Source organism: Corylus avellana, chromosome 9 (genome assembly GCF_965113065.1).
Source record: "Corylus avellana chromosome 9, dhCorAvel1.hap1.2, whole genome shotgun sequence".
NCBI classification, from domain to species: domain Eukaryota; kingdom Viridiplantae; phylum Streptophyta; class Magnoliopsida; order Fagales; family Betulaceae; genus Corylus; species Corylus avellana.
The window spans coordinates 16199457-16215112 of NC_142498.1; the positions used below are offsets into that span (position 1 = coordinate 16199457).

General features: G+C 36.2%; 1 protein-coding gene across 1 annotated transcript; it reads left to right on the forward strand.

Moving 5' to 3' along the window:
* The first annotated feature begins 1299 nt into the window (after positions 1–1299).
* Positions 1300–12642, forward strand: ARF3 (ADP-ribosylation factor 3). Its single transcript, XM_059604493.2, has 8 exons — positions 1300–1829; positions 1939–1977; positions 2146–2208; positions 2759–2777; positions 6849–6960; positions 7494–7541; positions 7844–7974; positions 12206–12642. The coding sequence occupies exons 1-8, from the start codon at positions 1727–1729 to the stop codon at positions 12237–12239; spliced, it is 549 nt and encodes a 182-aa protein (XP_059460476.1). The 5' UTR covers positions 1300–1726; the 3' UTR covers positions 12240–12642.
* The last annotated feature ends 3014 nt before the right edge of the window (positions 12643–15656 follow it).

Here is a 15656-nt window from a genome sequence, read left to right on the forward strand (position 1 = left end):
AGTACATAGAAAGGAACACTGAATAGCTTTTACAAGAACGCAACAACTTCAGCCTTTGACCTCATGGGTCATTGTGCATTTGAGCCTAAAGCCATTCTCCTTAAAAGTTGAGACCCCTTTGTCCCTATCATGAAGACTTTTTCCATGACCTTGAAGATGAATTTAGTGCTTCTGATCCTCTTTATCCATCAAGCTCGGGACTACGCATTTATAGACTTTCCTTCCGTCGTCTAGAGATCAGAACGTGTTTGGTAAAGAGTTTTGTTATGGGTTTTGTGTTTAAATAGTAATAAGAAATGATTGGTGTGATATAAAGATTAAAAGAGATTTGATTTTTTTGTGAGAGAAAAATTAAAAAAAAAAAAAAACAAGTTGTTTGATAATAGGAAAAAAATAGACTTTTTTTTTTTTTTTTTTAGGAGAAATTAAAAAAAAAGGGGGTGTCAACACACCCTAAGGCTTGTTTGGGAAGCCTATTCTTCTCAACTCTTCTCTCTCTCTCTTTTTTTTTTTTTTTTTTTTGTTAATTTGACATCTACTTTTCTCAATTCAACTCAAAAATTTTCAAATTATCTCAAAATTACTCAACTAAAAAAAGACCATTAATAAACATTTTAAAAATTCAAATATATAGAGGGGTGGGATGGATCGGCCACCTCCAAGCTGTTTTTGTAATAGTCAACGTCTACTTTAGGGGTGGCTCAAATCACTTCTAGGGGTGGATTAGCCACCCCATCAGTTTGTCGGATCACCCCAAAGGGGTGGATCAGCCACCCCATCAGTTTCGTTGGGGTGGCTGATCCACCCCTTTGGGGTGATCCGGCCACACCTAGAATCACTCCAAATTTTATTTTTATTTTTGTTGCCTATTTTATTTTTGTTTTTTTGTAATTTTTAATTATAATTTATATTTTTTTAAAGAAAAATACTAGTTTTTTTTTTTGTGATATTAGGTACTCCCTTAATGTTCATATAAGCAAATGCTCATTTCGATTATGTATAGCAATAGTATGACCAATCATTATGGGTATAATGGTAAACGCTGGGGACCAAGTTACTATTATTTCTTTTTCCACCTTTGTGTTAAGTTTATTTATTTATTTTAATAAATGATTAGCTACAAAATGAATTTTTTTTAATGACCGTCTCATAATTACTCCTATTAATCCTAGGGAATCAATATTCACAATTTTAAGTTGAATTAAAAAAAATACAAAAAAATACACACCCAAAATTTGCATCCATTTTAATGATGTGGCATATTAGAGCTACTTAGATCGGGAGTAATTTTCTGCCCCATTTTTAATGCCCGTTTGCAAAACGGTCCTGCACCCGATTCCGGTCCGGGAAACTCATTCCCCACAGGCATTGCATAACCAAACAGTGGGTGCTATATCAATAGCACCGGAGTGAATCATCACCTCAGAGCCCTCTTCTACGCTGCTTCTTGCCAATCGCTTCCAATCCTGAGAAACCGAAGAGAAGGGAAGAGAGAGAGCATCTCTGTCCCTTCCACAGCCCATACTTTCTCCAAATTCTCAGTTCGGCCCCGAACTCTCAAAAGTCTTTTGAAGCAGACCCTCTCCTTTTAGGACCAGAGGGCTCTGCTTCGAGATCTTAAATCTCTCAATCCCACTCGAAGGGCCAGAACTAAACCCAACGACACCGAATTAAATCACTTGTGATCTGTTCTCAATTTGCGTGCACCGAGAGTGAATCTCTCAAGATGGGTATACTGTTTACGAAAATGTTCTCGTCCCTCTTCGGCAACAAAGAAGCTCGGATCCTCGTGCTCGGCCTTGACAATGCCGGAAAGACCACAATTCTCTGTAAGTTTCTCTAGTTTCACTATTCCCCATCTCTGGTTTTCCGCTTTTTGAGTGATGGATTTGTGGCCAATTTTGGTAATTCAACGGTTTTGATTTGTGTTTTGTGCAGATCGGCTTCAGATGGGGGAGGTTGTGTCTACGATTCCAAGTTGGTATTCTTTCCCAGTGCTGACATTTATCGTTCTTTTTTCCCCCAGTTTATTCATTGTTTACTGGGTGGCAAATTGTGATTTATTTTATTTTATTATGCTTATCCTACTGTCTTCAAGTATGTTAGAGTTTCAGCAGCTAAATCTGTTCATTTTTTTGGGTGCAGCAATTGGATTTAATGTCGAAACGGTGCAGTATAATAACATCAAATTCCAAGTATGGGATCTGGGTATGCTATCTCTTCTCCCCTTGATCTGTATCTTCCAGTTTACCATCAACACAATTTGTCAACTGAAACCCCTAAAAAAAAGATGTAGAGTTTTGCTAACTAGAAACAGTATTGAGTTTGAAGCGACTGCTTCTGTGACCAACATTGGATAGAGATTGGTTTAATCTGTATTTATATGCATTTTTATTTAATTTATAGATTTTGGATTTTTGGTGAATGTAGTGATAGATGTATGGTGTCTATGCGTGGTATCATGAATTGGGCTGTTGATATGTGTAAAGCAGCTTGCTGTCTTGAACTTGTTTGAGCCTCATCATTTATACCTAATTTTGTGTTTGAAGTATTATATGTATATGCAATGTGAGAAGTTTAATGGTTCAGTAGTTATCAATCATTTTGTAAATGCCTATATAAAATATACACAAACATGCACACACAAATAGACACATTTGAAAATTAGGACTGCATGATCTAATGTTATTGAAAGTTTTAGGAATTACAAGTCGTGAATTGCTTGTTCTGATGGCATGTCTGCCCTTTGTTTATGCAGGTGGACAAACAAGTATCAGGTACACAGTTTTTGCTCTTTTCTTGTAACCCCCGCATTTTTTTTTTTTTTAAATAAAAAAAAATATTTATCAGCTGATTTTTATTGGTAAGAGAGATCTAAAGTATATGGCATTCTGATATCGTGCAATGTGAATTGTGGGAAAACATCTATGCACTGGTAAATGATTAAATTTAGCTCTTAGAGTAGTTGAAGCTTTGGTGAGGTTCTGTAACTCTAAAAGTTTTTAATATATTCTTTCTTAAAAGAAATCAGCTTAATCTTGCCATAAAACTTGAGAAATGATGCAGTAATTTCAAAAATGACTTCTAATTTATGTGCATGCGTTGACCTGTTGTGAGAATTCAAGTTTTAATAATTTCTGAACTCAATTCAACTCAAAAGTGTCTAAATCTGGACAACATGATGTTGGTAAGTTGGAACGTATATTCTAAAAGAATTATTATTATTGTGGAATTTGAAGTTTTGTAGGATCCGTTTATATGTTTTTCCTGAATGGTTTTTTTTTTATAAGTAATAATCCAATCTCAATAAATTTTTTTCTTGAACGGTTATAATTGTGATTTTAGCTTGAGCATGTATTTTTTCTTTACCCCACCCCTCTTTTTTAGGTCTTCAACCACACCCTAAGGTTTGCCCTTAGCCAATTATACAAATATAATATTTACAGCTCAATGCTATATGCACGGAGAATGTGAGGATCGTTTGTTAGTATTGCCCTGCTACTACAGCTTCACTGTTAAATGTTTAGAATTTCTTAGATGTAATTCTTGTAAAAAATGGCTGTTGCAGATTTAATGTATTTTCTTACAACTTGATTGATTTTCTATTTTCACATTACTGAAGTGAGATTAATGATCAAATTGCTAAAAAAATTCCAAATAATTTAGATTTGGAGAAAGGAGAAGTTAAAGTTTCTTAATTTCTAATAAATTGAGAATAATTTCAAAAACATTTTTCAACCAATTAAACCTCATCTATAGGTAAGGTTGAGTTAGACCCCATCCATGAAACATATTACTAAAGTACTATAAAAATACAGATAATGGGATTACCATTTTCCTTTTTATAGTGAAGAATCTTGTATGTATTCCTATAAGAAAAGAAAAGGAATTTGTCACTTTTTTGGGGTCTTGATAGGTCGTGGAAACACATAAGAATTCTTGAATTGAAATCGAAGAGCAATTTAATGCATTAGCCATATCTTCTTGACCTCATAAATTACTTATGTATACTCTCTCATCGGCCTGTGCTGACGTCTTCCTTCCTCCTTATGTGTTTCTTCTCGGGTGTTGGCTTGGTTGTAGTCCATGGTCTTTGGTCGTCGGTGATGGGTTTCTTGAGTTGGTTTTATGTAGAGGCCAAAGTCTTTGAACTTCCAGTAGTAGAAGGGGGTCAGTTTTACGTTTCGTTGAAAGGAGCCGAGGAGTATTCTGAGTAGTGTATTTGGGCAAGTGTTGGATGGTTATCAACCACGGTGGACGAGTTGGTCCATGGAGAAGAGTCGACCGAGTTGATCAAATCTTCAAGGGATGGGAACAAGGCTTTAATAGGTTTGACCGGTATTTGGCGGTGGTGGAGTATGGTGGTGGTTGATAGAGATGGTTTATTGTAATACTGGAGGGGCGAGAATGGAGGGGTTAGAGAAAGTGTGTCACTGAGTTGAGAAAGGTGGTGGCTTTTCTAAGGGAAAGGCTATGCTTCGTTCTTTATAATGCCAAAGTTGTTATAATTTAATGTGAGGAGGTTGAATGAGGGAGACAAATGCCTCAGAGTCAGAAACTTGCTCAAACAGTGGGAAGAAAATGTTATTTTGTTTGTAGGAATTTAAATTGGAGCTCATTACCAGTTGAAGATGGATTCTCTTGGGCTTTTTTAGTGTCTATGGGCCTAATTCCGATTGGGATAGAAGGTGTTTATGGGAGGATCGGTTGGCCTGCTTGGTGGAACTTGCTATGGTGCATAGGGGGAGACTTCAACTTCACTCGTTTTCCTAGTAAAAGATTAGATGAATCTTGTTTTTGTCTCATTATGGTGGAGTTCATAGATTTTATTTTTGATGAGGGCCTCATGGATATTGGTCTTGTAAGTGGGACTTTTTACGTGGTCAAACAAAGGGGATACCCCCTCTTTGTCTAGCATTGATAGATTTCTTGTCTCTCCAGATTGAGAAGCCCAATATCTTTATTTTTCTTAGAAAAGGTTGCATAGACTTTGCTCGAATCATTTCCTCATTCTTCTTAATTGTCGAGTCGTTCAGGCTGGTAGAAGATATTTTAAGTTTGAGAATATGTGGTTAAAGCCTTTGTGGACAGAGTGAAACAATGGTGGACTTCTTATTATTTTCAAGGCTCCCTAAGTTTCATTTTGGCTCGCAAACATAAGGCCTTAAAAGCTAACTTAAGAGTTTAGAACAAGCAATTGTTTGGTAATGTGGAGAAACAAAAAGGCTTCTCTTGGAGGAATTACAAGTTTTTTGATGGTTTGGAGGAAGAGAGAACTTTGTGTGAGGAAGAGAAGTTGAGGAATGAAAAAGTTATTAGTGATTTTGAGAGGGCTACTATCTATGAGGAGATGAATTGGAGGCAGAAGTCGAGGGCGCTATGGTTATGAGAGGGTGTCAAATGCACTAAGTTTTTTCCATTGAGTGGCTAACTCGAATTGGAGAAACTACTCCATTGAATTGTTGGTAAATGACTCAGTTACTTTCGATCATACTATGATTAGGGAACACATTGTGCAATATATATTTTATCTTCTTTCTCTTTTTGGCTAATTGTATTTTTTGTATACTTTTTTTGTATCTGAGCTACACCTTTGCACTTTTTTAGTAATATTTCAATTACTTATCTAAAAAAATTTAATGAATTATCCTAAAAAGAAATGAATGCCAATCCATGTGATGATAAAAAAGAAAAAAAATTGATGAAATATGCTTTTTTTATGAAGTGGTGTTTTAAGTATTTGAAAATGCGCAACCTAAGTACACATGAAGTACATAAGAGAAACACCTAGGTAGAAAAAGAAAAGAGAACAAGGAAATCATGAAATCTAATCACAAAGGGAGCTAAAAACGCAGTTGTTGAAATATACAGTGTATTAAAAAATAAGGACATAAGCTACATAAGAGAAACACCTAGGTAGAAAAAGAAAAGAGAACAAGGAAATCATGAAATCTAAGCTCAAAGGGAGCTAAAAACGCAGTTGTCGAAGTATACAGTGTATTAAAAAATAAGGACATAAGCTACACCAACGCCTTCCTGCGGTCTTTGAAACATCTATTATTACGCTCTCTCCAAAGACACCACAAAATGCAAGAGGGCACCATCTTTCACACGACAACACTTTGAGAGCTACCACCTGTCCATCAACAAGCATACAAATCAGCTACTCTTCTAGCGATAACCCAAGAAAGCCCAAAACGATTGAAAGACGCGCTCCATAATGCACAAGCTACCTCACAGTGGAAAAGAAGATGGTCTACTGACTCCCTATCCCTCTTGCACATACAATACCAGTCAACCACAATGACATGCCTCCCCTTAAATTGTCCATGTTAAGAATATTTCCTAAGGCCACCGACCAAGCAAAATAAGCCGCTCTCAATAGAACCTTGGTCCGCCAAATACTCTTCCAAGGAAAAGGAATGCCGCCGTTGCAAACAAATTTTTCCACTTTGTTTGTGATGCATTTATATAAATGTTACGTTCAATTAATAATTTATACGGTAAATAGCACTCACTTTTTCTACTTTGTTTGAAAGTTTTCCTTACGAGTGAAAGTTTAATGACTCATAAGTTTTTTATTTTTTATTTTTTAAATGGAGCTTCTTTGAGCGATTGGTAGAATATTTAATGTATTTGTGCCAGAAAATATCCTTATTAAGCATGATGTTGCTTGTTCATCTTTTTGTACTCGTAAGAATATGCTGGGATTTGTTAATTTTTTTTTGGTTCTTGACTTTATGTTGCACGATATGCCAATTTGGTGCACATGACATGTATAATTTTCTTCTGATTGATTCATTAATGTTACATGCTCACCCACCCGATTATTTGGTTTTATGCCACAGGCCATATTGGAGATGCTATTTTCCAAATACGCAAGCCATAATTTATGTCGTTGATTCAAGTGACACAGACAGACTGGTCATAGCCAAAGACGAGTTTCATGCAATCTTGGAGGTACACTTATTTTGGATCAATGCTTACAGGACTATAGGGTTAATTTTACAAAGTTGATGGATAAAATTTTAGTGCTCTGTGACTTCCCTTTGCTTATTTATTCTAAATATCAGGTATATTGATTGGCTGTTTATATTTAACTTGAGCTCAGTCAAGTCATATCAATAGTAGATTTTATAACTTTGTTAACATTGAAATTTTATATTAGAAGGGAATAATGCTGTACCTGGATTCATCCCCTCCCTTGATTGTGTTCTGTAAGAGAATTTTTGTTTTTTTTTTTTTTAAATTATATGTTATCATAATGAAATATAAAAAATGTTCTTCTGCCTTTTCTTAAAAAAATGATCAAAGATTTTGGGGATACTTTTTTGTCTTCTCTTTCCCTTATACTATCAATGAGAAATGAATTACTGGTGCCTCTCAACCCCTTTGCCTAGGCTATTGCATTATGGCTTTCTTGTAGTGATGCATTTTTTATGCATTTATTGGAGATCTTACGATGCCAGTTTACATTTTTAACCTTTTGGCAGGAAGAAGAATTAAGAGGGGCTGTTGTCCTTATTTTTGCAAACAAGCAGGTTTGTGCTACTTCCGTATTATTTATTTCTCAGGTTTTGTCTGTACAGGAAAATATTTCGTGTTTAATTGAGGTTGTAAATAAAATCTGAATGAAAAGCAATGTGTTATAAGCCATTATTGCATGTGCCAAAAAGAAAAGGGATGCCTTTTCTTATCTGTTGGTCTAGGAGTTAAGTAAGGTCCTTTTATTATATCTTCATGTCTCTATATGCCTTCTGCATACTAATGTTTTATAAACTTCTAGGTTTCTTCTTGCTCTTTCCTTTTTGTTTTGTTTGATATAGCCTTTTGTTCTTTGCAGGATCTTCCAGGTGCACTTGATGATGCTGCTGTTACTGAGGCTTTGGAGTTGCACAAGATAAAAAACCGTCAATGGGCTATTTTCAAAACTTCTGCTATAAAGGGAGAAGGTCTCTTTGAGGGCTTGGACTGGTAAGTTAAGTTATGATTAAGTGGTATAGTTTTTGTCTTGGTTAGAAATTACCACATTTTATTGCTTCTAGACTTTCCATGGGCATCAAATTTACACATATTGCATCATAGCCGCACTTCTCCGTGGTGTGGACAAGAAGGATATCTAATTTTATTGCTTCAGCGTTATTTTGCTTCAATCCTTTTTCGGTGCACTTGCTTTTTAGGCTAGTAGGAATGCATTTTAGAGCCTGATATGGAGTTGGAATCAGACAAGTTGCCCCGGATCCTATGTTTTATGATATTGACCGGAGATTTAGTTTTCTATTGGTTCGTAGGATGGATCCTTTTACCTTTAAGGATGAAGTTGCCCAGAGATTTGTAGTTTAAAGGGAATATTTTATGCAGCGAGTGGTTGGCTAAAATCTGTGCTTGGATGGTGATTGGGGCTATAGAGTAAGTCAGATGACTGCAGAGCCTTTATAGTACAGTACTGGTTGTAACACCCCAATCTGGGATGTCTTTAGTAAGGATTCCATTTCCAGTCATAATGAGTGGGGCAGGTCAGGCCAAATGACATTAGGTGGCTATTCAAGGTTGGGTGAACAATGTTTTGCAGAAAGCTTGGTTCAAGTAGGAAATTCACTTTGACAAGAACAACAATGATAACAATTATGATCATTTTCTCTACCTGCCTTCTATCATTTGCTCGTCTTTTTTGTTTCTGGTTTATTCCACACATTGAAGTAGCACTAGCTGTCATCCTTTAACCCCGCCCCCCCCCCCCCCCCCCCCCCCCTCCCTTTTCTGATTTTAATTTTAAAATTTTATTGGTTAATGAGAAGGGCGGAAGCAAAGCCAAAAAAAAAAAAAAAAAAAAAAAAAAACATTGGCCTGCAAAAGTTTGTATTCACAGAAAACCACTCCCTAGAATAGTCGACTGGCTCGCTTATCTTTCCACCTTTATCCTCACTTTTGAGGTGTGCCTTCTGGGGAAGCCCTTCTGCCACTCTTTTCTTTCTTCCAACTTTTCTTTCTGACTAGGTAAAAGGAAAGTGTCATTTTCACTCTCCTTTCATTCCTCCTTTCTTTCCAACTTTTCCTCCTACTGAAGTTCTAACGTGTACTGTTTGTGAAACAGCTGTAAGGACTTCACTGTCATGCTCAAGCAACTCTTTCAGTAGCGTAGTTTTAAGACGTTTAAAGTATCTTTTTTGCTAAAATGTTGTTGGAGGAAGGTGGTTGGGCATGTAAATTTATACAAGTCGTTGGTTCTACAAACTTGTTCAGTGACGAGAGAATTATGAGTTTCAATCTTCCATCTTTTTGGTGTAGATTGGGTAATGCCTAGAAGAGTGATAGAGTTATTGGCTAGGTAGAGAGGTTAGTTGGGAAGCCATAACATTTTCTAAGTTTGGATGATGACACCTCTATATTAAGGGATCAATCTTATTATGAAGTTTCTTTTGTTTTTGTTTTGTTGGCTCTGATACACTGGGGGCAACTTTATAATTTAGCCCGGGATGCAATACTATTAGTTATTAATTTGTTTTTCTCTTTTATGTTTGGTAGTTATTTAGTAAAAATTATTGGAAGCAAGTATTCTATATAGAGGAATTGGCAGAGCTTAAAATCCTCCAAATGTGAAGGCCTACATTTAGTCCTGCTAGCGTGTGTATATGTGCATGTGCGGCCCTCATAATTTCTCAAGTTCCTCTTTACTTTTCATTTATCGGTTAAATAAAATGCAGTTATACAGTATGAAATTGGTCTTCCTGTTCTACCTGATATGTACCTTCCCCCCCACCTCCACACGCACAAAAAAAAAAAAAAAAAAAAAAAAAAGAGCTGCAATTTTGAGTAATGAATGGAGCTTTTTCGAGTCAGTTTGAATTGGACCAACTTGTCTTCAATGTTGAAGCCATTTGTCTCATCATCACTACTGCAAGTTGTGAAACGTCATTTTTTTTTTTTGGTTGCAATTTCTGACATGTTTTAAACTTTTGAGAACATTACTATTAGTGTAGCATGACATGGATCTACCCCTGATCTCTTGGCATTTGCATCCTTGAGTCACAAAATCTGGGTTGGCATATGGCATATGCACCATCTAATAACTGATAATTCATCTGAGTTCTTCCCACCTTCGGCTTTCAGCTACAAAATCTAAGCTTACCTGGGAAAGTAGTTTGGCGATCTATGTGCGCACGCTCGTGTGCATCTTCTCTCAATCGCCTGATAGATTGTCTTTAACCACAGTTCTAGATGATTCAAATTCAGCTTCCTCCCTATAAGGCAAGGAATCACGTCCAAACTCCAATATCCAGAAATGTCTTATTGCACTGTGCTAATGTTAAAATTGACACCTAGTTGTGTATGCCAAGCATCCTTAGCTTCATGTGGAAGATCCTGCATTTACTTGTCTTTGACATTAAGGCTATTAAACGGAACTTAATGCTTACCTCCCTTTGTTTTCTAAGGTGAAGGGTCCATCTGTTATTCACCTCTTCCTTATTGGCTAGTGGCTAGGTCCACCTCCTGTTTATTTCATCACCCCTTTTCTCCATTTTGGTCTTGACAACTTCCTGCATGCTTGTAAGCTGCAGGTTGCTAAAATTGCAAAATACCATCTCTTACTCTCTTTTGTGACTTCTCTTTGTTGTGCCATGTGCCTCACCCCTCCAGCCTCCTCCATTTATTGTTTGTGCGTTTTAAGCTCTTGTAATGAATATGTACTTTGGAAAATTAGAATGTCGACAAGCTGGTGTATGATATTGTGAAGTTCAACACAAGGAGAACAACAGCCCTGAGTTTTGTTGTAATTGCTCCACTCTCTCTCTCTCTCTCTCAAACCCAACAAACAAGGTTCGAGAATGGATAGGTGATAATTAAAAAATAACCTCTACGGGCTTTCTTTGTTGTCTTGGTTTTTTAAGTGGAGCTGTTAATTTATGGGTAATCCAGGACCCAGGTGGGGTATGTTCTTATAATTGCATTTTTCTTTTTCTTTTTTTCCCACATTTATTTGGTGTTTGGTATGTTGAACTTGGTGGTAATGTGTTTACAATGTCTATTAGTTTATTGAGCTATCAATGGTGGTGACTGAAGTTTAGGACAAGGTTGGCAGTGGTAGTGGTAGGTGACCAGAGGTAAATGGTGGCAAAAATGATTTTAAATTGTGGTTGTTGTGATGGAGAGAATCGGTGAAAAATTGGCTTGGATTGAATGTGAGGGCAGTGGTTTGTGGGACTGAAGATCAAGATTGGATGTAAACATTCAATGAAGGCAGTAATAGAGTGCTGGCAGTGATCTGGTGGAATGGCAAGAGAGAGAGCGAGGGAATTGTGACATAGTAATCTGGTACAAGGATGGGCTGGGACAAGAAGGATATCTAATTCCCATGGGGGACCCAATTTGTATTCTGATCGAATGAAGGGCATGGAGGGGCATATTGACCTTTTATAAATAGGACAATGGTGTCCTCTTGAGGGCAGGGAGGAAGCCTTTCATGTCTATACATATATTCTAGTACCTTTTTTGGCTGTTAACATTTGAAGCCCTAAAAGGTTTCTTTCTAACAGAAACGTATACATTATATTCTTGTTATGTAAGATATAGCCCCCATCCTCCGAAGCTCTTTCCTCTTTCTTTTCTGTATGACATGCCTTAAGTGTGGCTAAAAACATTAGGGAAAATCGCAACTTTTTTTCCGATGGAAATTGAAAATGTGAACACAACTATCTATAGCGGTTGGTTCTTCTTCATTGGTGAGGTAGCTTTTGTGCCATCTCTTTCTTCTGATCAGGATAGGTTGCATGTTGCCAAAATTAGTCTGGATCTAATGAGAGAGCGGATTTGGGAGCTTTTGGAGAGACTTCTGGGTTGGAAAAATGCAATTTCTTGTCTGATGTGGGGGTTTGGATGGAGAGAAATTAGTGCTTAAGAGCCGGTTTTTACATTTCGATTCATTTATCTAAAGATTAATAGCCACACGATTACTCTATCCTTTGTCCTGCAACTCTTTCTATCTTTTTTGACATTTATATGTTTGTTTCCTAGTGCCTTCTTTTTTCTTTTTTCTTTTTCTTCTTTTGAAATTTTATAGTAAGTTCATTTTCTGTTTCGCCTTTTATACTGTGTGGCAGAGTAGAAAGTAGCAAAAAAATTAGTAAAACTCATAATGAAAAGCAGTTCCTTTTTAACATTTCTTTTTGAGAGTCCTTCAGTGGAAATAAACAACTTGTTGATGTAGGTTGAGCAACACACTCAAGTCTGGAGGTGGCTAACTCTTTCAGTTCCAGTAAACAATAGAGAAACATGGCCTGATGAGCAGCCGAACCAAGAAGGGGTCACACCACTTAATTCGTATTGACTGGTGATTTATTCATGTCACATGGACTTTTCTGATTAATATACATGTAACATTTGTCATCATAGATATCACCATTTAGCTCTTATTTTTGCCGTGTCACTTTTTTCGGGGTTTTTATTTTTTTTTTATTTTCTCTGTTAATTGCTTACATTTTGTTTTCAGCTTGTTCCTTTTCTTTTTTTGGGTTGTGTTCTGGGATTCAAGGAGACTTTCATTAATCAACTATCTACCTCATTGCACATTCATTTGCTATGTTTGTTCTGAAGAAAGGATTTGAACTCCAAGTCTATATATATAATCTTCTACTTTGCTCACGATATCAGAAAAACATTGCTTTTTTATTTGAACCACCTCACCACCTATCTCACCGATTACTCCCATTGTTCTGAACTTTCTTCCATGGATGCGTTTGACTTACATTCTATCTCTACCGTTGATGCATACATGTCATTTCAATTAATCTTCATCTGAAGAGTAATGGCAGTGTTTCTTGACTGCCCAAAATATTGTATTGTAAAGCATGGATGGTTTTGCATAAGTTCGCTCAAATTATCCTCCCACCTAAGCCGACCTGAATTTTCGGGTTAAGGTAGGCGTTAGGTTGAAATTAGTAACATTTTTTTCTTACCAGCCAAAGTTGGGTCTGAAGTTGGAAATAGGTCGGCTTCTGACAAACCTGACCTGACCTTTCAGATCTGACAAATATGGCATCTCTCTCTCTACCAGATTATTGCCAAATCTGGTGTTGATTGGGATCTTGTACCCTTGTTGCTCGTCTGAGTTATCAATCGGGGTTAGAATGCCATTGGCACCTGGTTGGGCTTATAATTGGGAAGGGCAAATAAAATTTTGCCATTCTAATAAATAAAGAAATTGCGAAAAAGAAAAAGAAAAAAATGAGGCTGGGTCTTGCTCAGTGAAATGGGTAACCTAGCCACGACTGTGGTTGGGTGAGGGCCCAACCATGGCAAGGCTAGACTTTCCCCGCCCACCACCATGACTGGGTTATCCCGCAAGCCTACTGCTCGCCTCCTTTATGCAAACATGCATGTGCTGGCAAGCTTGGCTCTTGCTTCCTCATTTTCTGCAACATCTCCATATCTAACGGTGACTTTACTGCCCAAGGTTGAATAATTCTAGAAGTTACTTTTATAATGTTCTAAGAATTAGGTGATTTTTAAAATTATCAGTTAGATCAAAATTTTCAATAACAAGTCTAATTGTGATTTTAGAAGCTACATAAATTTGGAAATAACAAGAGAGCATTACTCGCCAAGCTCGTCTCAAAGAATGAACACAATGAGGAAACCCATCACCAAATCAAGCACTTCATTCTTGCTTTTCTCTACCTACTAGAGTAGATCTTACAGCTCAAGATCAACAAGGGCCCACCCAAGTAGCGTTCGAAGTCCTTGATGTGATCGTCCTCGAGTTCTCAAACAAGAAGCTCTGGCTCTAGAGGTTTTTGACAACCATGATCGGCCGTGATGCTTAGGGTATGGTTGGGCATAACCTAGGGCCTTGTTTGTTAAAACAAGGCCTTTTCTGATGCAATATTCACATTTAAAAAATTAAAAAAATAAAATAATGATTGGTATAGAAAATTAAAAAAAATAGTATTGAAAAGTGAAAAATTTTGTTTTGTAGTGATTTTTTTATTTAAATAGTAGTAAAAAGTGAATGATGTGATATAAAAAGTGATAATGTTTTGATAATTTTTTTGAAAAATGAGATGAATAGTGTGGTGGTAATGGGGGTTGTTTGTTACGAGTGCATTAATTTTTCGATTTTTTGTTATTTAATTTTTTGATAGGAGTGCATTATTATATTTAACATCAACTTTATTATTTGTTTGACGAAAATATGGAGAGAGGTCTTTGTTGGGACAGTTTTTGATCCAAGGAGAATGGACCAGTTTGACAACTCTCCATCCAGGACCAAGCCGAAATGCTCTTAGTGAATCGTGGATCATAGAGAATGATAGTTATGGCTTAGGGGATCCTTAGCCAATAGCCATAGCCAAGGATTCTCTATGATGCTTAAGTTAGCATGATGTTTATTTTAAATGGAAAGAAATAAGTACTTTGTATGCATTCTTTTTTTGGTTCTTTCTCACGGTGCATCAAGCGAGTTAAATCTCTATGTTTTGCAAATCTTGAGATTAAGACACTTAGTGTGACTAAATGTCATGCATCGATAAGGTGATAAGGTGACACCTCTTATACTCTATGTATGTAGTTTTATAGGGGCTCGAGATTGCTTTAATGTAACACATACTTTTTTTGACATATGGTGATTCTTCAAGAGATGGCGCATCGATAAAGTGATAAGGTGACACCTCATTTACTCTATGCATGTAGCCTTATAGGAGCTCGACATTACTTTGATATGACACAAACTTTTTTTTGACATACGGTGATTCTGCAAGATATGGCAAGTTAATTATATTGGGCCCCATCTACGACTACTTCAAGTAATGAGCCTTAATTTTTTTTTTTTAATAGAATAAATTTTTATTATCAATTATTAATTGATAGCCTTATTATACTAGAAGTTTCGACAGCCGCCTAATTAGTAGCCCCTACGAAAAAAAACAGAGTCCTACTATTTCTCATAAACTTATGGTGCTAAGAATTGGTGTGTCTTATCACTTTGACTAAGCTGTTGCATGTATTAGAAACTTTAATAATTCAATTACATGGGAATATTTCATTTTTAATATAGTATTAGAAGGTTATGCAACTTCACCATACCCCAGTTTGTGCCACAAGCTCCAAGATCACCTAATGTATCCTCTTCATTTCAGAAATGGACATAAACTATTTTACAATCAAAATCTTTATTTTGATACATCGGAGTAGTATATATGACGTTATGTTAGTTAAAAATTTTAAATAACATAGTAACATATTCATTGTATGTTGAAATAGAAAGGATTATCATCCTAATTATGGAGCTTGGAAATCACGGGTTAAGAGCAAGTATAGTGAGACACATGATTTGCATAATTTCTGTCTAATCTTTAGCGAAAAAAATTAAATGATATGACAACATATACACCATTAAATCTTAAATTTTTTTTCAAAAAAATCATGAAATCGAGATCGAGCAAGCATGGTGAACTCATGACGAATCCAATGGAAAAGTATGCAATTATAATATTATATTAGCTTGATTTCTCAATTAAAAACCATCCACAATTATATTTGTTAAATATATTAGTACCGTCTTTTTTTTTTCTTGGGAAAATTACAGTTTACCCTCCCAAAATTGACAGTTTTTTTCAATTCGAAAACCAAAGTTTTAATTTTTGCAATCCACCCCCCCAAAG

Bases quoted from the DNA above. Each gene is read 5' to 3' on its own strand.
- ARF3 (XM_059604493.2), top strand. From the start codon at position 1,727: ATGGGTATACTGTTTACGAAAATGTTCTCGTCCCTCTTCGGCAACAAA. The intron at 6,961-7,493 runs GTACACTTATTT...ACCTTTTGGCAG, and splicing joins AGTTTCATGCAATCTTGGAG to GAAGAAGAATTAAGAGGGGC. The intron at 7,542-7,843 runs GTTTGTGCTACT...TGTTCTTTGCAG, and splicing joins TTATTTTTGCAAACAAGCAG to GATCTTCCAGGTGCACTTGA.